Source organism: Rhyacophila brunnea, unplaced genomic scaffold (assembly GCF_057557595.1).
Source record: "Rhyacophila brunnea isolate RB1 unplaced genomic scaffold, BYU_Rbru_1.0 scaffold_3, whole genome shotgun sequence".
In the NCBI taxonomy this organism is placed as follows: Eukaryota; Metazoa; Arthropoda; class Insecta; order Trichoptera; family Rhyacophilidae; genus Rhyacophila; species Rhyacophila brunnea.
The window spans coordinates 4,898,906-4,923,720 of NW_028232965.1; the positions used below are offsets into that span (position 1 = coordinate 4,898,906).

Genomic DNA, 24,815 nt, shown 5'->3' on the forward strand with positions numbered 1-24,815 from the left:
GGCACAATGAAAAATACAAATGACTGTTTTTGTCGGTTACTGAGTAATGAATTTGTAAACTAGTGGCAAGGTGGACATATTTTTTCGGACGGACGGATGGACGTTTTTGAATGTTGAAAATTTTGAAGAACTGTTTTTTTTAATATGGACCAGTGCATTCGGAGATTGTGTATTTATTTAAAAAATAAAAAGTACAATAAAATCCATTTTTGAAAAAAATCTGTTGTTAGGTTCTGAAATTGGATAGCCGTATTTGGTAGGTATCATGCGAAAAGACCACATAATAAATCAATGAATCAGGAGGAAGACATGAGTAGGTACGTGATGTGACAGAGGTTGGCAAGCTGATAAAATGGCAATATGCCAGACATGTCACTAAGTGAGAGGACAACTGATGGACAAATGCAGTCATAAGAGTATCTATAGTCTAAGAGTCATACAGTGTTGCCGAAAGGGCACTAAATAGTCATAAAGGCGCCCTTAACCACAATGAATTTTCGTATATGTATACTATTGTTTCAAGTGGATGAATCGTAAAATAAACTGAGTCTCTCATATTATGCATACGTAACTCCCCATGGTATCTGGAAAATAGGGCAAAATCACTGACGTAGTCAACGGTTTCGAGTGGTCAAGGTCCATTAGAAAGTCTAGGGTAGACAGCAGCAAAGCCGTATTGTACGACTTTGGAACAGCACATAAAATTTAAGAAGTCGCTTGTTTATTTGGGCACCATCTAGTTCTGATTTTATTAAGGGTGTCCTTAATACAACTATCTATTACATATTTATTTTAATGTAGGTATTATACATTATAATATCCACGATTTATGAAAAGAATCAACCTCTAAATAATTATTTTTATTATTATGTGAATCGAATTCAGAACCCTTACTGTATCAGTACGATGCTTTTACCACACTGACCACAGCAAACAATTAAAATACCTGTTTTATGTGAACAAATATTCAACTCGGTTACCTACCTATTCTAATGCAATAATATGGCGGTGACTTTTTGACCAAAATTGATTTTGCAAATTGATCAATAAAACCAAAAATAATATTACTTAGTTATTTTAAGTTTTGCAAGATTGTCAATCGTGCAACGAAAAATATCTCTTAGCCTTTTTAACTTCTATTTTATTATTCCATGATAAATTGAAAAAGTAAATATGTGTGCATTGTGCTCATAATATTATCTAAGTAATTTAACACGTAGATATTTAATACATAATAATAAATATAACACATTTCATATTGTACTTATATATTAAATTGAAATCATAACATTCATTACTAAACTTTAACGTTATATCTGTAAGTACCAATAAAATTAATTATAATATATTTGTAACATTAGTATACCTAGGTACCTTACAAAAAACTCACGTAAAATGCTGTTACATAATAACTAAGTAATAAAAATATTATTTAAATTTGCACTTACAGTCAGTCTAAGAATGTATCTTTCATAAAAATGTGTTCTGACAGACAAATTAGACATGCTATATTAGTTTATTTTTAAGGTCAACGCTATCAGGAACAAATTATGCTAAGTGAAATACTTTTGGTATCCTTGGCTTAGAAATTGGATTTTTATTAACGATTATTTTTTCAATGTTCCGGATGGGCTTCTTTTGAAACGCGAAAGGTTAATAACTACGGTAAGCCCAAATTTGGTAAAAATGAGTTACGATGTTAAAGTTTCATTTAGGGTCTAGGACGATTTGGCACCGGGACAACTGGACGCCACGCAATTCGAAAATAAATAGACGCTAGGTACTTATAGGTACTTTTAAAAAATATATTTAATATTATTATTTATATTTAAATTATTATATTATGATTTAATAATTGGTGAGAATTTAAATATGCACATGTCAATAATGATTTAATCCTGCATATGTTCAAGTTCCAACGAAAAAATAGTTCATTATTTTTATATAAAGCCTTAGGCATGGTAATTCTCAGTCCGCAATAAAAAAAAACATTGTATTAAGCGTAAAATGAATTAAATCTACTAAGTAGTAGATATAAACTGATTAAAATTCCTCGTCTACGTTCTGTATACGTGTCTACGACAGTGCGGCGTCCAATTGTTCTGGCGTCCAGTTGTCCCATTCCCTTCATTTACGTGGTAAATGACGTGATAAGATGTCATGGTAAATATAAGTAGGTAAGTACCAAACTCATAATGTTTTTATTAAATAATAAGAAAATTGTCTGTGTCTAAAAGGCAAACTTTAAAATAACCCTTTGGATATAAAATATTTTAAAACTATAAAGACACAAAAGATAGTATGATGTACTTATAAAGATAAGTAGGTGGACACATTAAATTTTAATTTTATCATTAATATTGCCAGATGTTTAATGCGCGAAAAATTACTAATTTGTCTTTCCTGTAAATATGGACATAACCTAGTTTACCTCTTGCTACAGCTTATATAGGTTTATGCAATATAGGCACAACTAAATTGATAAAAAATCATGATGAGTTTTTTTACAATGTCAGATCTTAAGATGATCATTTAGGTATCCACAGAGTGATGTTGCAAACAGATTTTTGTTTTTACGATAAATGGATGTTAGCCACTTGCATAAAACTTGTTAGGTCCATACTCTGACTCTAAATACACATTGACATGCATAACAACATAAGTTTATTTTTTTACCAGACCAGGGATTCGAACTCGGGACGCATGACATTATAATAATATGCCAAGGTATTACCCGTACGGAAACTATGATTTAAATAACTAAGCTGGTATAGATAATATGTAGATGGAATTTGAAAATATCTTCGTATTCGGAAGAAGGACACCTGAAACGGAAACGGTAGATTAAGTAAACGATATTGGGTTCGGGTCCATTTTACAACGTTTTTATTAGGTCGTATTCTTAATTGTCCGGTGGTTGTTTATCCGGTACAAATCTTGCAATCGATTTTTAACTAACTTCCCGACTAGCTAGACATTTATACCTTTCAGAATATATCAGAACACGATGCCAATGCATTTTTTAATACGTTTAGCCATCTTTAAGTATAATTGAATTCATTTTCAGTTAATTCTGTTTTGTATGAAAAGTTATTACGGAAGAAATCCGTAATCCAATCCACTAGTATTGGTTGCTAGGTCCTAGCAACTAAAATATTAATATATACGTGCATTACTATGGAAATCAATATGAATGTCAAAATGATATTTCAGTATTATTTCTATCTAGTATTTTTTTTGATCGTTTAAGCTAGTCAAGTCAAGTTTATATGATTCAACAGAAAATTTTAAAACGTTGTATTTAAAAAGTTCTTTATTTCTTGTAATTATTTTTAATATGTATGATTCTGAAACGGTTAACGTGTATTTTAAACATAAATAGGTACCAATGTTTGAGACACCTATGCACACACTGATTTGAAAACTAATGTTTAAACCAATGTGAAAACCGATGTTAACAGGGATTTGAAGCTGAATCTCGATATAACTAGTGTTAAGTCAAATCGCTACGGTGAGTTGAGCGGCAATAATTACATATTACGCAATATATTATAGTTAACATCTTTCTAATCCATTCATATGTTAATACTAGTGGAATCCGTTTGATGTAAATAATTTATTTTCGTCTTACATTCTTACATGTTCCGCTAATTCATAACAAACAGTTCGTTACACACTAAATTGAAAACGCACGCAGATAACTTTCATCTACACTTTAATATGTAACTATTAAATTAATTAACTATAATAATTAATGAATATCTATTTTATGGTTATGTTAATAAAAAAAACGCTCTACGGATGTGATTCATACATTATACATGAAAAAAAAGTGGTCACGAAATGTGTAGAATACTTTCGTTATAATTTTTGTGCACATTACGTAAGAAATAATTATTATCACTCTTATTATATATTATTCTTTCTCAGGTCAGTGAATGATACAATAGTTTTTTTACCTGTGTATTTTTTCAATGTGTGAACAATTAGATAAGAGTGTGTAAATGCGTAGTTATTACTTAAACAACTTGAATAAGTTGTTCATTTTAGTTGCATAAATAGTATTTAATGTCAATAAAATATTTCTAAAAAAAATTCATTGGAAAAATGAAATTCCAAAACATTTACAAAAAATGGGTTGTATGTTCGAATCACTTGTCCGGCAAAATAAAGGTACTTCTTGTTAATTTTTCCAATATATTTTTGATTCAAATACCATGAATATGGTAAGGGAGGGGGAGGGTCTATTAAATAAATATCCACATTATTTTTTATAGATTTAGGGGGCGGCGTGAGGGGGTTGGGTTAACAAAATTTAGCAGGTGCCATTGACTCCACATTTACCACGTCTACTACTTATAGCTTCTCTTCGCTTCAATCACCAACCCTCGCATTGACATTATCGCAGGTACACCCCCCATATCCAGACACTCTACACTTCGAGTCTGGCTATAAACACTTGACCTGCATGTATAATTAAGATGTCGTATCCACAAGTCGTACCTACATATTCAATTTATCTAAATGATTTGCAAAAATATTTTTATTACTACTATGTTATCGGAATGATTCTTTGCCAATAACTGTTAGGTATTATATTATTATCTACAATACAAATTTACAAGCATACATTCAACAATTTTCTAAGCTTCGTAGAAATGATTTATATCAGTGGTTTCCAAACTTTATATTACTACGCCTCCCTTTAAAAAAATCAAATCTTGGTGCCTCCCCCCCTTCATTTCATTAAATAATACAGACACCTTTTTAAATAGTCAACAATTTAATAATACAAAAATGAATAATTATAAAAATAAACAAGGTTTTACTACATACTTTGTACTTATATTATATTCATTTTTAAATTAATTTGTTTTTCAATCCAAATTCATCATCGTTCATTGACAAATGGATTCTATCATGGGCCTCGCCTTCACTTTGTCTTTTTAAATCAGTGAATGCATTAGTGGTCATTGCATAGATTTATTCACTCAATTTTTTTTAATATCAACCAAATAGACAAGTTTAACAATAAAATTATCGTTCCTAAACAAATTTGCCTCAAATTTTAACATTATGATTTGACCCTTTTATTTCATTTTTCACGAGATAGCAGCGCGCTTGACAATATTATAGAAGTGAGGTATTATAAAATTAGTCTCCATATTTTCAGACAGGTTTGCAAAACAACCTTTTAAAGGACTGTTTTTTATGTAGTTTATAACTAGCGGCCGTTTTATAAACTATGCATTTGTAAACTGCAAACCTGTGGCTATATTAATTGTGTTACAAAACTTTTCGCGCCTCCCTTTGCAACACTCCGCGCCTCCACAGGGAGGCACGCCACCAGTATGGAAATCGCTGATTTATATATTTTATATTAACCCTTTTCAAAATAAAACTGATAAAGAGCTGCAACTAGGGTAGGAAAAAAAGTATTGATACATTTTTACCAAAATTTTGATACTTTCTTTTAATAGTGATTCCAAGTATTGATACATTTTCTTTATAAGACAGTCCTAGTTGCAATATATTATTATGATTAGGGATTATGGGGAATGGGACGACTGGCCTCCGGACAATTGGACGCCGCACTGTCGTAGACACGTGTAGACGATGTATTTTAATCAGTTTCTGTCTACTACTTAGTAGTTTGAATTCATTTTACTCTTAACATAATGTATTCTTTATCGCGAATTGAGAATTACCATGCCTAAGGCTTTATATTAAATAAAAAACTCTTTTTTCGTTGGAACTTAAAACATATGCACGATGAAATCATTGTTTACGTCTGCATATTTACATTCTTACCAACTATTAAATCATAATATAATCATTAAAGTATAAATAATAATATTGAATATTTTTTAAAAGTACCTATAAGTACCTAACGTCTATTTATTTTCGAATTCCGTGGCGTCCAGTTGTCCGGTGCCAAATCGTCCTAGACCCGGATTATGACAGGGATATGTGAAATTGTGAGCAGGTTGGAATTATTTTCCAGAACTAAAGTTAATCGAACAGAATGATGTCCGATAATATATCAATGGTGCTACGTTATCTGTTTTTTTTATTTTAATTTAAAAATAAATTAAATTTTTCTTGACCATGGTATACCTACCTATGCAATTGTTTCAAATCTCTAATAGAACACACTTTAACCTTTTCGTTACCTACATATCTCTAGGTACTATGTTGTTGGTGTGTACATAATAATAATATGTAGGTAAGTACCAAACACATTATCTACCGTCCATACAAATAAAAGTGGCAATATAAAATTTAATAAGATTACGAAAGTAATGGAAGAAGTGCTTGATAATTACAAAAAATAAAATAAAAGCATTTGTTTTAAATGTTATTCAAGAGTAATCTGAATGTTTTTAAAAATCCACTATACCTACCTATTAATTTGGGTGTAGTTCACAATCAAATTGCCTTTGATATTACAGACGATTCTGCTTGATCCCTTGATCATATTAATATAGGCAGTCGGTTATTTGGGCCAAAATGTCCTATAGATCCACCAGTACAAGTTGTCCGCTGAGTGAGGGCACCATATGCTAACATTTGACATAGCATTTCATACTTTTATACTGAGATGAGCTTAGTTCTAAATTCGAACACCTGATGATTTATAATGGTATATCATAGTCCCGATGTGTCCCAAATAAGCGGGTTTGACTGTATTTATCAACTTTAAGAAAAATATTTGATTTAAAGCTACTAAATAAAATTCATTATTAAAACTACCGAATATTCACAAAAAGCGTTAAGTTTTATTAATATATTATTATTATTTATTTTAAATATAATTTTATATTACATAAAAATCGTGAAATTAATGATTTGTGTTATTCGGTTAGAAGACAATTAAATATGTATGTTAATATTCTAAATATTTGAACTATTTCATCGAGACTGAAAGTTTTGCTCAAAATACTGTGACCATTAATCACTTTCATTTTTATTGACCAGTGATACAGATGAATAAAACTTATTTTGCGGTTATGCTTCTTGTTATAAATTTTGTCTGTGAAATAAAGTAACAATGGATAAATATTATTGTTTTTAGAACACAACGTCGATGATATTACAGCAGATAATAATGATGAACAAATAATTTCATGTTTCACATTAAATTAGGCTTGACCGAAATGAATAAACATTTCTTATTATGTCTAGGTAATAATGAAATTGTAGTGTCTTTCTGTTTATCTGTTTGTTCAGATATATGTATGTAAGTCAAAAACTACTGGACCAATATTGACGAAACTTGTACAACATATAGACGACAAAGATTATTCTTAACATAATCGTATACATATTATATATTCTTTTTTAACTACAACAAGGCAGTGCTGTAATGTAGTAATATTAATACTATCGACCGAAAATATCTACTTGATGGAATTTGAATTTAAATTCTAATGGATTTAAGTTTTCTACTATTCCATTGAAGTCGTTTTTTGCGACCCGGGTTTTGCCTTTCGGCATCTTCAGGCGCCGTGTACAGTCACCAAAGGCAAACACACACTGACAACGAACTCTCTTGCCTTTGGTGTGTGTGAGTGTACACGGCGCCTGAAGATGCCGAAAGGCAAACCGTGGGTCGCAAAAAACGACTTAAATGGAATAGTACAAAACTTAAATCCTTTAGAATGTAATGTAGTAATTTAGTAATATAAGAGAAACAATACCCAACACCCAGGCTTTGAGAAAATCACATACATATATTGAGACCTCACCGAGGTCAAACTCGGGGCCTCCGGATCAAAGGACTACAAGGGCCGCATGGTGCCATCTTAAAAGAGACATCTTGAGAATAACATACTTGCAAAAATATGAGAAGAGGCGAGGGTTTCGTAACGCTCGACTAGAATTCAATACAAAACAAAAAAAAAACAAGCTACGTATTTATAAAATCTATCTCAAGTTTTCCCATTTCAGTTATTATAATAGTCTTAGGTACTTGTACAATGTTATCTGAAAATACATTTTTGGACAATACATAATTAAAAAACTCATTTCAGTAGTTTAAAAAAGTTTATTTTTTTTCAACAACAAAAAAATGTAAAACAAAAAAGCTGTGATTCTTTATCACACAGTTATTTCTACTTGCGTTGGTGATAATACATTATTTTGAATTTTTCTTCTGCGACACTAAAATGAAAATATTTTTGATAACATCCGTCACAATTTCAATGGAGGACACAATATTAAAATTATGTATATTATCCATTACAGAATTGTCTATGACTTGTATTATATATTTGTCACTATCTCGGCAAAAACGAGACGTTTTTGAGAGCAGAATTTCGCCAGGACTTCATGTTTTGGTCATTCATTTGTAGTTCTAGTTGCCTCCTCCAGCGTATTTGTGGCCGACATGGTGACGAACTCCCCACTTGAAATGTGCGTGTTTGTCAGTCTTCACGTAGGTGTGCACAGGACCGGTTACTCCATGGTGTGGAGAACGACGGCTTCTGACTAGTCTGATGACTTCATCAACTACGTGAACGAATACAATCAATGATATATTAAAAAAATATAGGAAGATACACAATATTCGCAATAACAATGAGAAAAAGATTTATATTTTAAATGTATTTTTTTTCTTGGTGCTACAGCCCAAATCAAACTTTGGGTTCTACAATAATTATTCTTCTAATTCACAATAAGTATTTTCATGCCAAGCCTGTACTCCAAGCAGCTATCATAAATCAAAACTGGGCGCAATATTGCATCTTTCTTCCATGCGCATGGGTGACGTCACGTGGCTAGCCAAAATGAATGACGAAGTGCGATATTTTGGTATTATACCTGTGCCACATGTTGGGTGCAATCATTTATTTGCGACCTTAGCTGTTTTTTTTAAACTAAAATGTCGATTTCGTCGCTGTGTGGAGGTATATTAAGAGGGAGAGGCACGCCAGCAGAGAGCCTAGCGGAAAAATACGAAGTATTTTTACAAAAATCGATGTTTTTTAAAATGAATTTCAAAAATATTAAAACGATGAATTAGTCATAAATCTAAACGACAAAAAATCTGAAACTTAATAAACTAAATTTTAAAAATAAATATGACCATAAAATATAATGTAATAATATGATGTGACCCTGCAACGAATTCACATTTTATTACATTTTTTTACAATTGTAAGTTTATCTTTAAATGTAAAAAAAAATAAAAAATCTTTTTAATGTTTTCAGATACTTACATATTTATTAATTAATACAGTTGAAATTGTAAATTATCAAAAAATAATCTCAAATTGCAAGCTTCGTATTTTTCTGCTAGGTTCTCTGCTGGCATGCCTCTCCCCCTTAAATTAGATGTGTTTTGTGAATACCAACAAAATCACATCGACGTATTCGACGTGTTGCAGCCGAGACGAGTTAAGATGTGCGACCCGGCTAACGTCATAACCTCACTCCGTCGTGAAGCATTTTTTTTAATTCCAGTATTTTTACAACAATAGTTCCCTATCTCCTTTCAAAGGTAATATTATAATGGAATAATCTTTGCTTCTTAATTAAAATCTGCGTAGTTCTTTTAGACTAATTTTATTTTGTTTATAAATAACACCATTATATTGAAAAAAATAGTATGTTAAATATCTTACCATCGGGATAAGCATTGAAATTAGTATGCGCCTGGGTTAGAACTGCAAATAAGACGATAGCCAAAAGTGTATACTGAAAAATAGAAAAATAAATATTGAAGAGGTCACTATAAATTTAGTACACAACTATATAATATTACAAGGTTATTATACAATTTTTATTTTAAAATTTAATGACGAACTATTTTTATTATAGTTTGGAGGTCTATTCTTTGGATCATTGCAGCTGAGAAATATCCACAAATCCTGTAGAGCCATAGCGAGCATGGCCAACTAGGTACCTACTCCAGAAAAGGCGTGGTAAAAGTGGACCAAAAAACAAGTACACTGACTGTACACGAGAAGATTGAAGTGAACTGGGGTGACTTAGTAACTAGATGATAATATGATGATAATTCGATGGAGGGGAGTGTATATCATGTCAAACACCTCACTGGTATGTAAAACAGAGGCAAAAATGAATATTGATTGACTTAAATAATAACTAGAATAAGTTGATATAAAACAAATGATTGCACGTAAATTAAAATGGCCCCTTCGATCATAAATAAATAAGACGTTCCTGTTGCATTCTTTCATTGGATGTATATTTTTGAATTTTTGTCCCTTATACCTAATATTAATATCTAACGACCTATAAAAAAGCATTTAATTTGTAATATTTTTATTGTATTTTTTGTGTGTTATTAACTTACAATTTTGAAGTAATCCATTATTAGTTTGTGTTATATCGTTGTCTGTACAATGCGACAATGTCTTATAGTGGTTGCGTACTGTCACTAAAAATTAAGTGAAATATCAATTTATACCTCTGTCGAGAGCAAAACCGCCACGATTTCTTATTTCGATACGATAAAAGAGAGTCACTGAGAAAACGGAAATATTGCATGGAAATTTACAAGCAAAAACCGAGGCTTTGTCAGTCAGTTAGGAAATACCTAAGAAAGATTCAAAGAGTTTTTTTTTTGTTGTCGAAGCAGAACGGTTGAATGATCCGTAGCACTGCAGTTTTCACTTGTCCCCCAGATTGGAGTTTGGTGGGTGATCGTTCCGGAACGATTGGACACGGATGATGGTGCGAAACTTTTGGGTTTTAGAAAGATTTTTATTTATAATAATGGTTGTGCTTGATGAACTTAAATTTTATTAAAAAAAAAAAAACAAAAAAAACATATTGACCCGTCAACTTATTCAATCATCCGTTCCATATTTTTTGTGATGCTGTGGTCACAAATTAAACATTAAACCTTTTTGTGAATAAATTGATTTATCGATGTCTTCTATTCAAATAGTAATCCGTCGTTTTTTCATTAGTTGATAATGTTACCAATAATATTTAAATTACGAATGTCTCGAAGGTGCAACCAACGCTGAATTTAATCAGATACAATATTGTATGGCCATATTAATGTGCTAATTATTGATCACCATATTTTTAGATATAATTGTCGATTTACCTGCGATAACTTAAGGACAAATTATAATTACACCGGGAGATTCACATGCCGCTCATTTGCCACGATAGTCCCCCTAAGCCGGCGGGGCTCACATCAAAACTCGTCTCGCCTGCAACCTATCGAATACGTCGATGTGACGTCATCGTTATTCATAAAATACATGTTGCCAAATGAAGATCCGCAGATTGGTCGAATGCGACTTTTTAGTTTGAAAAAAAATCTATTGTTGCAATCGACAAGTTGCATGCTTCTCGGGCTGCGAGTCGAAGACGCTAGGACGCATACAAACGGCTATGACTTAGTCATTCCTATACCGGCGAGCCGATCACCGCATCCAAATATTTATACATTTCAAAGGTATGTCGCTAGGTAGATGTGCGCGGTCTTCATATGCAACACCGGATCGATGTTCTTGGAAGGTTTGATTTATGGCTGGGTGGCAGACGAGGCAAGTTTAGATGTGAGAGCCTGTTAATAGTCTGCATCGATCGCATTCGATCATTGTAGTCGCGACCAAAATATAATAATTTATATTTTAGCTTTTATATTAACGATCGAAAATGACATTGTCACGATTGGGAGCAATTATGGATAAAACTAAACGTTGACAAACGAGGAGAGTTCAAACATTCCTGTTCTCCATAAAACCCCAATGCTTCCATTTTTTCTAGGTACAATATAGTCACCTGAGATAGGTATGTACCTATAAATAATATGGCCTTAGGTTTCTTGCTATATCTCGACTATCTAATACTTTATTATTTTAGGCTGTCAATTAGTCGTGAAATTATCCATAATCTCCCGGTAACATAAATGTACTAACGTCAGTAAAAAATCACGATACTATGATTACATCATAATCGAATCTTATCATTATTCTCTTACTGCGAATGATGGTAATTGGAATGTTTTCTTTTCAGAGGGCAGGAATAAAGTTTTAAGCAATATTTTAGCATTTTTTTATAATTATCCTAATCAGACGCATGAATTTTTTTGATATGGAGTTAACGTCATACCGATTTAATGTTACACGCAGACTGTCTGACGAATAATTTTTGAATTGTAAGTAGTCCCAGTAATTTTGCAATAATTTTATGGTTTGACATTATAACAATATAGTTGATACCGTTTTTATTTAAGTATTCAATACAATTTAAATAACTTCTGAACATTTGATAAATACCTATATGGTTAATTGGTTACTCACAAATATACAATATATATATATATATATTCGTTGTAAATGTACAATAAGAAAAGGTGATTTGAAACCCAACGATTTTTTGCGTTACCCTGAAATTTCCACGTAAAAAATCTTATATTAAAAGGATTGCGCTACCTATACGTCATCAGTATGAACCTTTACCGACTTATTTTAGCATTGTATTATTTCATACTCACCCCTTAGTTAATTAAATCATATTACCTATGTTCTTTCAAATAATACCATATAATATCAGCTTTCCCAAGTTTAAAAATTTAATAGAATTTCAATTAAATCGAGATGACTATTATATTAATGCAATTAATTCTGACTAATGCCAATGTAAGTACCTAAGTATAAGAAAACAATAATATTTTCTTAATAAAAATAAAATTATTCTATACAAATAGATTTTTTATCTAGCACGAGACTAAATTATTTGTTAAAATTAATATCGACTTTTGAAAGTGGCTTGGTTGAGCCATCCAACCGTTGGAGTGTGACCGCAACATTATTGTTTTTTTTTTGTTGTCAATCTCAGTTCAATTTCTCGAGGTTTTATTTCCGAGTTGTTTACTTTGTCCGATTGCCATAGTAAGCGTGCTCCACTTACGATGAAAAATCTATCGCTTATTCACTCTAATAAGTCCAATTTACCTTTTCACAGCTTTTTCGAGACTTTGCAAAACTTTTTTACGAGTGGGTAGTCACCGGATAATTTGAATATTTTGATACTGCACAGTGTCGTTTTGGATGCGTGCTTCCTTTTGTATCGGGCACAAATAAAACAAAACCTGTACATAGTTTCTGATGAAGTATGAAGTACTAAAAAAGTATTGGATACATTATTTTGGTCAGGTGCCTGAGACAGTAATGTCGTATAAATAGTTTGATAACTGGTAGAGTAGGTACAATAGCCATTTAGTCGTTTCAGTGTAAACATGAAAATCAACGAAAACTTGTGTGTTCAGGTTAGGAGAAAAATTTAATAAAATTAGTAATAAGCAATAGAAATACATTACAACAAAAATAGTACAGAAACTGATTGCAAGACTGAAGAAAATTATCATTTCAACAACGTTTAAAAGCATTGATTCATTTTAATTCATACAATTATTAATAATAGACAATTATTGAGATAGCCATAACGAATAGTGTGTCCGTTGTTTTAATTATAAAAAATTAAAATTCGAGAAATCAAGTGCCAAATTATTTTGATGTGTGATCATTAATCAAAATATTTTATTCCTTGTGCACTAAAATTTAATATAAAATTAAAAAATGTTAATTCAAAATTTTGTGATAATAAAATTTAATAAGACTAATTTAAAAATAAATAAGGGATGTATACACGGACGTAACGGCTGCAATGTTTTCTTTTTCGTCAATTCCGAGCAATAAATAATACATACCCAATTAAGAAAAAAATAAGTGTCGGAGTATTGAAGAAAAGTGAAATGAGATTTGATTTTAGCTGGGGGTGGCGCTGCTGGCTGTCGTGGTATCGTCTCACGCATCAAAAGTAGACAAAGTGAACAAACGCCAAGTTGGTGCAGACAAAGGCGTGGTTCTGGACACCACCGAGGACAGAGCTGCCGAAGCCACAGGATTTTTAGGACATGGGCATGGACATCACGGGCACCACTCGAAATATTTCCAGTCAGTATTCTCCTAACACGTTCATAATAAATTACAATATTTTTATGGGCCCAATCAGTTTTATAATGTGTGGAATTTATTATTAAAGTACATATTATTATATTGTATTTTGAAGTAGGTACTACTTAAATTAAACCAATTGAATGATTGTAATATTATAAATTTGGTTAAAATACACCCAAATATTATTATTTTAACCATATAAACAATTAACTTCAAAAACCTATAAATTAAAACATCACATATTAGAATGTAGCTTATATTGTTCAAATTGTTTCATTAACGGACATGTTCTTTAAAATATGTAAATTACGAGTCAATTATTATATTCGCTTTTAACCGTACAATAATATGATCCTTTACGAAGTGGAGGTGATCTGATCAGGGTGTTTACAAGGAATGATTGTAGCCATTCGCTCAACCTTTCTTAAGTGAATATTCCACACGGGTATTCTTAAAAACAGTCCATTTTTTATTATTTGACTATATTATCTTTATTTAAAAATAAGCACAGCAAATGAATAAGTACCTACTTTATTGGTACGTTAAATATATATATTTCATCAGATAAAATAGAATTGTCAAAATCCCAAATTTAAAAAAATATAGTCGTATTAGTAATAGGTAATAATGAATTTATTCTCGTATTACTATAATTTTACGGAAACGGAAACGTTTAATATAAGTATTAATGAGATAAAACTCAACAAGTCCCATACGATGAAACATTCCTAAATTCTTTGGCATTTCATTGCTTCACTTTTGACAGTAATAATTCATATTTTTGAAAACCCCAATCAGAACAGGGTGACAAAACTAATTATTGTATCCCAACCCTAAAAGACTAAAAAGAATTTTTGTTCTGATTCGAATCTCTACATTAAATAAAATACAATATAATTCTTATAGGGACTTTTTCTCTGCCCAGTTGGCTCCTTATAAGCTAGAATTCGGCCATGTCTGTGAAAATCCTGATGACTGGGAGCAGAGATACGAAAAGAAGGATTTTAAAAATCATAGAGACCAAGGAAAAGTAAATCAAAGCCTTTTTTGACCTTATTGACTAATGGTAACTGGTGCTTCAAGCTTTAAATAAGTGTTAATAATTGTTATTATTTATTGGAATGCTTATTGTAAATTTAATTCAACACTTCTTTCTCAATAAAAACTAATACTGACGAGTTTTTAACTTGAAGTTAACTTTTAATCAGGGCTCAAGAGTTTCGTAAATGAAATATAATGAATTCCTATACAGTTAACTGTTGCTATTCGTTTAAATTTGCGGTAAATATTGGTATAACGAAATACTATAATAATGTATGTATATCAAAATAATGATGAATGCGTTATTAATGAACTATTGTTTTTTTTATTTTACACACTTTTACTACTCGCAAAAGAAATTCGCTTAAAATGCCTACCCCTAAATTTTAATTCATTGACAAAAAATGTGTTCACGTGCAATTGATTTGTACGACTTAGTTATTCAAAATTAATAATTAAGTAAGAAACGTTTTTAACTAAATAAATTATTTATATTAGTATTATCGATTGGTTCATGATAGAAATGACACAAAAAAAAATACTCAAAGTAAACTTATATGCCCAATAAAATATCTTAATTATTATAAGTTTGTTTCCAGATACTATTTTCATTACTCAGTCAAACAGACACATTACAGAAAATGTAATAAAATAAGTCATTAATCATTAACACTTACACTAAAGTTCTGAAAACTCATATTTTCCTAAAAGCGAAATCTCTCTAACTGGGCATTTTTCTCTTCTTTATATATGAACGCTTCACTCAACTCTGGTGTCGTCTGGTTGGGGCATTCAATAACCGACTAATTTTCCGCATCTGAATGGAAACTAACCCTGGACTTACTGCTAATCTGACTGCGGGCTTACCGCTCTGTCTGTGGTGGCTTTTTGCTGAACCTTCGGTGTAAAGGTATGCTCATGTGCCGCATAAAGATCACTACGAAACAGGACACAGGAAAGGAAACGAACATCACTTCATTGAACGACACGAAAAGGCTCATCCTCATGAGGGCGAATTCAAAACTAAAGTACGATATTAATAATCAATCCTATATAACAAACATCTTCCTTTTTCACTAACAATTTTTAACCGAGCACAGCGGTTTTTATTGAGATCTCTCGTCTCCAGAATTCTCTAAAAAGTGTGAAAAAACTTGTTCCTTGACATTTTTTTTTTTATAAAATTTCGAGATTCGCGTTTCTCAAGAACTCGTTGATATACCCATAAGTTTTTTGATGACGTTAACTGTCAATAAATTCTTGGTAGAAAGACATTTTATTAATTAAAATAAAACGCAATAGGTATATATTTCAAGTAGTTTAATAATCATTAGCAGGGTTATTCTACCTAGTTAATACGGTAACACGTTTTTGTTATTTTTCTTGATCCAAAATAACACGGATATCACTAAGGGCAATTCCCTATACAAGGCGGTTATCTATAATAATTTGTAAGCGGACTAAGATACGCGGCACTGAATCTTACTTGATTCCAAATGCATCCGGTTAGAATCTCAATTTGGACATTTTATCTAATTAGAATTTTTGTGGATGCATTTAGAATCATGTATGACGTATTTTCTAAAAATGTTGGGAGACTACCAATGACATTTGACAGCTCGCGGTAAATTTTCAAAATCACTACATCTCAATTCTCAATATGTAATTGTCGTATTCATGAGCGGTCGTGTTACAAAACATCACGTCGGACAGTTCAAATCCCGGGACAATTAACTCACAATACAGCATATTCATCACGTTTTTATTAATTTTTGAGTTAAGTGATTTCGTCCGTTTCAATGGTACATTGTTATCAGTTAGTGTCCCATGATAGCGGACGAAACCGGTGCCGATGTGAAATATGTAGGTACTACATATTGTGTTTTATTTTAAATTAGTAGTAAAACTAGGTATACATGCCACTGACAGTAGTTGAAATAATTTCCGATAGTAAATTCATCTTGTACCAAGTTTGTATCTTATGTACGAATGCGTGGACAATTTAGTCCACATTTTCCCAAATTTATTGCATGAGATCTTCAAAATATAGATATGTAAGATTTTCACCGGAATATCAGAAAAAATACAAACTGGAAATTTGTCCCGGTGAAAAAAAAAACCTTTTTTTACCCAAAATATTCAAGAGAAATCAAAAATCTAGAATTTTTGAGAATTAAATATTCACAAATTCTCAGATCTTGAGAATTGAAAAAGTCGAACAATCACAAGTTATTCCAACAATTACTATCATGCAAGCAGTCGACGAATATTGTTTTTGATTTTAATAATGCAACAATAGTATATAATAATAATATATGTTTTATTCCAAATTATAGAAAATACTTAACATACAAATATTTTGCCACAAATGCTTCGCGTACGTACTTATTAATTAATTAACTGCCATGCTTCTAACAATTATTTTAATAAGCCTTGCATATTATTATTTTATTTGATAAGTAATTTATTAATTGACCACTATTTCATTTGTATAATTCCATTTTTTAAAGTTCAATTACTCAAGTATATATCTACTTAAAAAGATATTGTAGTCGATGGCTATTTGGCCTTACACATAATTGATAATACTTGTGTAATTTGTTTAAAAGGGTAAGTCATTTAAATAGCTTGGTTAAGTTCTATATTATCTACTGCTTGTAAAATTATGTTGAAAGATCTTGTTCATTTTTATATCTGAAAAAAGGCCATCTACTATATTTATATATGGGATTTTTAAATTAAATTACTGACCAAATCAATATGATATGTTAACGGAATTGAAAACATTTTACCTAATAAAATAGTAGAGTGATTCTAATAAGCACCATGATGAATAGGTTCGTTGGGGAGACAAGCACGGAGGATACGGCGAGCACTATTGGGACTACAACCATGCCGGACATGGCGACAACCATGATGAAGGAAGCGAAGCGGTAGCCGATTACCAGGCTTATGATGGAGACAACGCCAAGTCCACCCGCGAGAAACGTCAGCCTGCCGCGTCGCAACAGTCCCTGGTGCTCGACCCTGCCACCGGAGAGATCATCGACCAGGTCACCGGCCGCAAGTTTGTCCTCAAGCCAATCAACTGAGAAAACATTATGCCAAAGATTATCATGATTAATATAAGATGACGCGAGGGAAGGAGACGAAGATTTGAACATGTGTATTATGTGCAGTCATTCAAAATTTACAACCAATGATTTCCCTTAAACTAATAATAAAACAACTATCCATAAAAAGTGGGGTGAGACTGTCCTCTTTTTTATTATATAAATTTAAATTCTTAATAACCTACATAGTATTTGTTTCGTAAAATTTGTAAAATTATGTAAAGATTATTGAAGTACCTATTTCCAATTTTAAGGGGTTTTCAATGATTTAATTATTCAAACGGAGCTCCGGGGAGAATTATTCCCCAGGACTTCCTGAATGACAACACAATACATTTTGGAAAGGTTTCCCTGTTCAAACTGTGTTTGAAGGGGATTGGGGTTGGAGATAAAAAGTATTTTAAGCAGCTCGTCGAAAATAACATATATTCGTAATTGCGATCTGTTGTATCAAATCTGATATACCTAGTTAGTTTATTACCAAATATAGTTTAGTTTCGATGACTTTTATGTTTTTGTAGTAGCAGAGATTAATCTTGCATCATTGACACGACATCAATAGACGAAGAGCGATTTCTGTTATGATAAGATTTTTGTATTATTTTTCTAAAAGTTCGTAAATATTTCAAAAGAAATGAAAAAAAATCCGACCAAATAAAATTTTTGTTACCGATTTTTCGTTTTATTAATATCATCGCTACCACATATTACGAGTGTTATAATGACACTATATTATAAAACTAATATTTTTTTTTCAGATTTTACACGAATATTAATTTAAAATTTAAAAAACGAAACACAGAAAATTGACCATTCATTTGTTTAAGCCGTGTTTTAGTGAACTCTAAAAATCAAGGAAAATTACATCACTTGTCCCGTTATCCTTAAATCACAATAATATGACTCGTATGGCTTCAATATTCGACTGCTAGCTGTCGTCTTCATATTTTTTTTTGTTTTTATTAAAAATGATGTCACATAATATTCTATTGATTTTTACGATCAATATTTTATCAGTTAATGATTCCCTAAAGGGTAGACTTTGTAAATTGTACATATCACTAGTTTCCAGTAAGTACTACTGCCGCCATCTTGGAAAGTAGTGGCGGATTTAAAATAAATTAAATAGTAAAATAAAATAATCTAATATATGACTAAAATGTACAGTGAATTAGAAAGTGTCTTGAGAGATCACTTCAATAAATTCAAAATCTATCATTTGGGAAAATGTTTTGCATTCGTTTTTATAATACAAGTGGGTCTGTTCTATACACAAGGCGGCTATCGACGGTAGTTTATAATAATATTTATGTATTGTGGGTTAACCATCTAAATCAGTGATACTCAACCTTTTTTTTCTTCGGGCCAAATACATATATTTTTAAAGTAACGCGGGCCGCATCACTACTGGTGTGAAGAAAAAAATCATGAAACCCCCCCTTTTTTACAACACATTTTTGAGATTTTAAAAATTATGCGTGTTTTTTAAATTAATCGTGTGCAATAGCAACACTCTTATACCAGATCTGATGTGGACCATAATGACAATCATCTTCGGGTGTCACTATCTGTGCGTCAAAGTCGAATCGAATCTCAAGATATACGAAATTCCTGATAATAAATGTGTTTCGGGCCGCACATAAAAGCTTCAAGGGCTGCATGCGGCCCGCGGGCCGCAGGTTGAGTATCGCTGATCTAAATTGTCAAAAAGTGCTATGTTTTAACAGCCCCCCTGGCTGTGTTAACTTTTAGAGCGAGATAGACAGTTTTCACAATTTAGACGGCTAACTTATTGTAACTATTATAATACCTCAATACATACATATGATAACCTACCGTCGATAGCTGCTTAACACCGATAGATAATTTATATATTTATATACATGTATGCAGACTTAGCAATGTTGTTATAACCGAAATAGCTATATACAAAGAAATATAAATTGTTGACATTAGATATTAGTATAAAATATATTTCAATCAAGTGAGTAGGTAGGTACCTAAATGCTATCTTAATTATTAATAATCTTGATTAAATTAAACCTCATATGAAATTGGAACTTGCCATACTGTCTCGTTACTTGGCATATGTAAACGGATTATACATTGCATACACAACTAGGTACTGCGATATCACTTAGAATGTTCTTATGCAATAATAGTATCCCTTTTTTACGTAGCTATGCAAATTTGGGTCGCCAGACAATGGATCGACCTTCCTCTTCCGTTTCGACAGGTAGACCAAAACAGGTTTTCACCCGACGTCAAATAAATGGTCAAAAATTAAAAGGGGAGGATTTTCAATGAATAGGACATCGCAATCCACCCTAAGAAAGAATTAAAAATTACATGCGATATGTATAAGGGTTGAATTGAATACTTTCTTACGCTATCATATCCGGATAAAACCGGTCAACCTGCTTTTTTTGCAAGGAAGTATCCCTTGGTGGACATATTTAAATGCGAGAAGGGATTTCGACTCTTATTTGTCTAACCCGATGATCGTATTTTGTTTGAATTAAATTACTTCCCACAGCTAGTTGATATTCAAATATAAATAGCCAAAGTGGTCTGTCCAGTTTTCCACTGATGGGAACGTGTGATTTTAAATGAAGGGTTAGTTTTACTGTATGGTGGTAGTCCATAAAGACTATGCATTTCTTACACTACTTAGTATGGCATTTTGGTTAGGGATTTTTAGACCAGGAATTACTGACCTTATAGATCCGATAGTCATTATTGTTATCAGAATCTCCACATAAGAACGGCGCAAGTACCATTGTAGTTTACATATAACTCCAGTATGTTTTCATGTAGATTTGTACTCTTTTCGTTTTTAGCAAGTCTTGTATTAATGGGTTGTAAACAATTGCATGCATTTTTGTGTAACGGACAAGTACGGTGTGAAATAAATAGTAGACGGTAAGTGAATACAATAAATTTGATTCCCCGAAAGACAAGACATTAAAAAATAACGAATTTTAGGGATTTCAGAAGGGGGGATAATGTTTTCTTGAAGGCATTTTTATGACCCTTTAGTCTAGTTCTATTTAAGATCTTGAATATACACTATTCAATATTTTTCTCAAACGTTTTTCATATTTTTCCGGTGGTTGGATTTAAAAATAGTACTTAAAAGTGGAAGGAGTAAATTAAAACAGTAAGTACAGTTTAAGTACAGTACAGTACAAGTTTTCTTGAAGGCATTTTTATGACCCTTTAGTCTAGTTCTATTTAAGATCTTGAATATACAATATTCAATATTTTTCTCAAACGTTTTTCATATTTTTCCGGTGGTTGGATTTAAAAATAGTACTTAAAAGTGGAAGGAGTAAATTAAAACAGTAAGTACAGAATGCTTTGGTTATTTTTATTATTTGAAATTTACCCCTATTCAAAATTTACACAATCATATTAATATTTCAAATTAATATTCATATTGAGTTGTTACAATATTGCTAAGTTGTTATTAATATACATAGTGAATAGTTACAAATTAATCTATTTTATCTTCAATACAACAATTATTTCCAGTTAGGTTTAAATAATATTTTAAAAATATTTAAATCATAAAAATATAATATTAAGTAATTCGGAATATTCTCCCCTCAGTTAGATGTTATCGTTTTTTTTGTGGCGTTCGATTCCGATTTTTTATAACAATAAAAAAATAATAATATATAAATAAAATTCAAATAATCGCAAGATACAAAGATGACATTTTCTTGCGAATATTAATGATACTTCTGGTGGTTGAATTTTGTTTTTCTTCCTTAGACTTCACTTATCTTTGGTTTTTTTTTAAATTTTTCATTTTGTTTTCCGAATTTTTTTGTGATTTTTTAATATTTTTTTTTGTTTTGTCAATCGTAATTGACGCCTACGTGCCAAAGTTAATTTCCCGCGAATTTCAAAATGTATTTCGAAAATAGAATGTTCGCGATGTGCTATTTGGCATTTTAGTTGCAGTCCATCATAATAACTTAACTTGTGTCGTTTCTGTATGTGATTGTTTATTCTGGCTCATTAAGACGGAGACGAGCAAAGTCCTCGAAGACGATGTTGTCTTCTTCTTCGTTGGTGTAAAGAGAGTTCTCGTAACGGTGACGTTCAATTGACTGCATCTTCTTCATCGCATTCACGCGTTGACGCTCAATAGTTCCTGAGAAGATCAAAATATAAAACAATTAATACACTTCACGAAATAGATTGAACTTACCAAACAGTACAGTTTTATTCAAAATATTATTTAATAGCATCATTTAAAAAAAAAAAGTTAAATAATTACGTTGGGAAGTAAAACACCAATGTTACAAAACGATAGATAAGAATTTAATGCTATCGCAACGTACCAGGAGCCGGATGCAAAAGTTTGAATGGCACATCAGTCACCAACTCTCCTCCCAGTGTTCCGCAGTTCAGCTTCACGCGGAGGGAGTAGGAAATGACGATACCGATGGCTTCAGTTGGGCACTTTCCTTCAGCCACCAGCGTAGAACTAGCAAGGTTCACGTCATCCTCCTTCAGGTGTCCGTCCAGAGCGATTCCTAAAAATAATTGAAAGTGTTAAATTCGCTTTATTAAATCTGTATCGATCAGTTGTTTTCTAATGAAGGGTTGATTATTGATTTTGTTAACTTTATTCGTTATCCAAAGGACAGTTACTTGACCAATGATTTAGTTTTCAGTTATATCGATAAGCCGAATTATATTTATTGATATTTTTAGGATACGTAACATTTTATCCCGATACATAGTGTTAGTGTTATGTAGAATAATGTAGGTATCTATTATGAAACCATGTATTTAAAAATAAATTATTGCAAACGGTGTCAGAGAGAGTAGGTGAAAATCTACCGCGTTTTATTCATCTTACTGTCCCTTGAACTGAGGTAAATTGAATGCTTCAAAACCAATTCTCGTAAAACTATCTGTAAAAGATAGTAGTGTTTATGTACATCAGTAGGTAGCTCATTTTGAGAAAAGTTGGTATGTTTACCACGACTATCCTTGTTGGTACGAGCAAGTGGCACGAGATAGAAGGTCTTGGAGAGGCTGGCTCCTGGGGTAATAGGGCATCCCTCCCTGCTCTCGAGCGAGGCGACATGTCTGCTGAACTGCGAGTTGATCATGGTGATCTCGCAGTGCTGGATGACATAGCACTTCATCCCGCGGACGGACTTCCTCGAATTGTTGGAGACGATGATATTGGCAGCGATCTTCTCGCCGTGGTAGTATGTTTCGCGGTCCAGTGTAACCTCCAGGTTGATCTTGCCGTTGCTGAAAGTGAATCCCTTGCTGACGAGGGAGCTGGGGAGACGTCGGCCACGGGTTGCAGGAGCATATTGCAGCTATCGAAAAAATATTATTTATTAGTAAAAGTAAATTGAATTTATTCGTTAAACATGTTAAATAATAAAGCTCAACTTATGCGTACAGAAGTAATTGTTGATTGTTATTATTAAACCGCGATTAATAATAAAAAAAATAATGAAAAAATTGTCAATCTAATAATTTATGTTAGAGTTTCTATTTTTGTAGAAATAAAATCAAGAACATCAAATGAGTGGTATGCATGAATTCATGTTTAAAATGTGTAACTTAAAAAAATGATTTCAAACATAAAAATAAAATTAGTGGAAAATGCAATTCGTATGTTAGGATAGTTATTTATAAAATTTAAACATTGTACGTCTGGAAATAGAAAATATTTTTACCTTCTTTATAGCCAATGTGACTGAGCTACGCTTGTGGCCCTTGTCTTCCTCATTCTCAGCCACATACGTCCTGACGCTGTATTCGACTCCCAGAGGTTTTCCTTGGTCATCATCTCCAGGTTGCAGGGTTATCTAAGCAACAAATTATTCATTCAAACAAGAGCACGAAAATTTTCTTCAAAATTATATTTGCATTGGATATTTTATCGTAGAATTATATTTTTGAAGCAAAATTCCGTAACTGTTTCAATTATATTTTGTTATCTGCACAAACAAAATTAGATAGATTGTGAAACTTTGGTGAGTTTTTTTTATTCTTTATTTGTATTAGTTAATAAAATAAATCAAGGTAAAATTGATGAGATTTTTTTCAAACCTTTAATTATAAATGACGAGAGTTTTATCTCACAAGTAGGTACGTAGGTACTTAAATTTATAGTGGATTATTTATATCCTCGTGGTGAGATTAAAAAATAAAATAGAGAGTTTAATAAAATAGTTACCGAGCTAGGAGACATATCCGGGAATGGGAAAGTGAACGGGAACGCATTTGGTCCAAGCTTTTTCAGCAGTTTTTCTTGGATAGCAGTCAACTCCATTTTGCTGTTGATCATTGGGACGACTTGTTCGTGTGATAGTACCATTTCCTTGGAAAACTTAATTCCCATGACCTCATCTTCTTCGCGACCATACCGATAAGTGGTGACGAGCTAAGAAAAAAAAATGATCTTAGCACGGGGTCGAAAATTTTATTACTCTGTTTCACTGGTTATACTTGAAAAAAATTTATACCTGGCTATAAATTTTTCTTCCTTTCAAATATTCATTGTCTACAACAATTATTCCATCGACGGGATCACAAAAATCTAAATGGTCGATGAAATCTCGCCTGCCTAAGTACACGGTCACTTTTCCATTTGGGGTTGTCTTCTTGAACACCTTCACCGCTACCACAAATACCAAACTCAAGAAAGAAATCATTTTTCTTGATTTTT

At 31.9% G+C, this 24,815-nt stretch overlaps 2 protein-coding genes across 2 annotated transcripts; one reads left to right on the forward strand and one right to left on the reverse strand.

The window, feature by feature from the left end:
• Positions 1–1,405: 1,405 nt before the first annotated feature.
• On the forward strand, positions 1,406–18,777 carry LOC147067771 (uncharacterized). Its single transcript, XM_085952881.1, has 6 exons — positions 1,406–1,665; positions 9,390–9,502; positions 9,830–10,062; positions 13,762–13,946; positions 14,856–14,979; positions 17,828–18,777. Exons 3-6 carry the CDS (start codon positions 10,012–10,014, stop codon positions 18,080–18,082), a joined length of 615 nt encoding a protein of 204 aa, XP_085809007.1. The 5' UTR covers positions 1,406–1,665; positions 9,390–9,502; positions 9,830–10,011; the 3' UTR covers positions 18,083–18,777.
• A 3,188-nt stretch (positions 18,778–21,965) lies between these two features.
• On the reverse strand, positions 21,966–24,801 carry Arr2 (arrestin 2). The gene is made up of 6 exons (XM_085952296.1): positions 24,613–24,801; positions 24,324–24,530; positions 23,821–23,952; positions 23,103–23,454; positions 22,456–22,650; positions 21,966–22,265 (listed from the first exon to the last, which is right to left on the reverse strand). Exons 1-6 carry the CDS (start codon positions 24,799–24,801, stop codon positions 22,117–22,119), a joined length of 1,224 nt encoding a protein of 407 aa, XP_085808422.1. The 3' UTR covers positions 21,966–22,116.
• Between the last annotated feature and the right edge of the window lie 14 nt (positions 24,802–24,815).

Bases quoted from the DNA above. Each gene is read 5' to 3' on its own strand.
- Arr2 (XM_085952296.1), bottom strand. From the start codon at position 24,801: ATGATTTCTTTCTTGAGTTTGGTATTTGTGGTAGCGGTGAAGGTGTTC. The intron at 23,953-24,323 runs GTAACTATTTTA...TTTGTTGCTTAG, and splicing joins CGGATATGTCTCCTAGCTCG to ATAACCCTGCAACCTGGAGA. The intron at 22,651-23,102 runs GTAAACATACCA...AATTATTTTTAG, and splicing joins TACCAACAAGGATAGTCGTG to GAATCGCTCTGGACGGACAC.
- LOC147067771 (XM_085952881.1), top strand. From the start codon at position 10,012: ATGATGATAATTCGATGGAGGGGAGTGTATATCATGTCAAACACCTCA. The intron at 10,063-13,761 runs GTATGTAAAACA...ATTTGATTTTAG, and splicing joins TCATGTCAAACACCTCACTG to CTGGGGGTGGCGCTGCTGGC. The intron at 14,980-17,827 runs GTAAATCAAAGC...CATGATGAATAG, and splicing joins ATCATAGAGACCAAGGAAAA to GTTCGTTGGGGAGACAAGCA.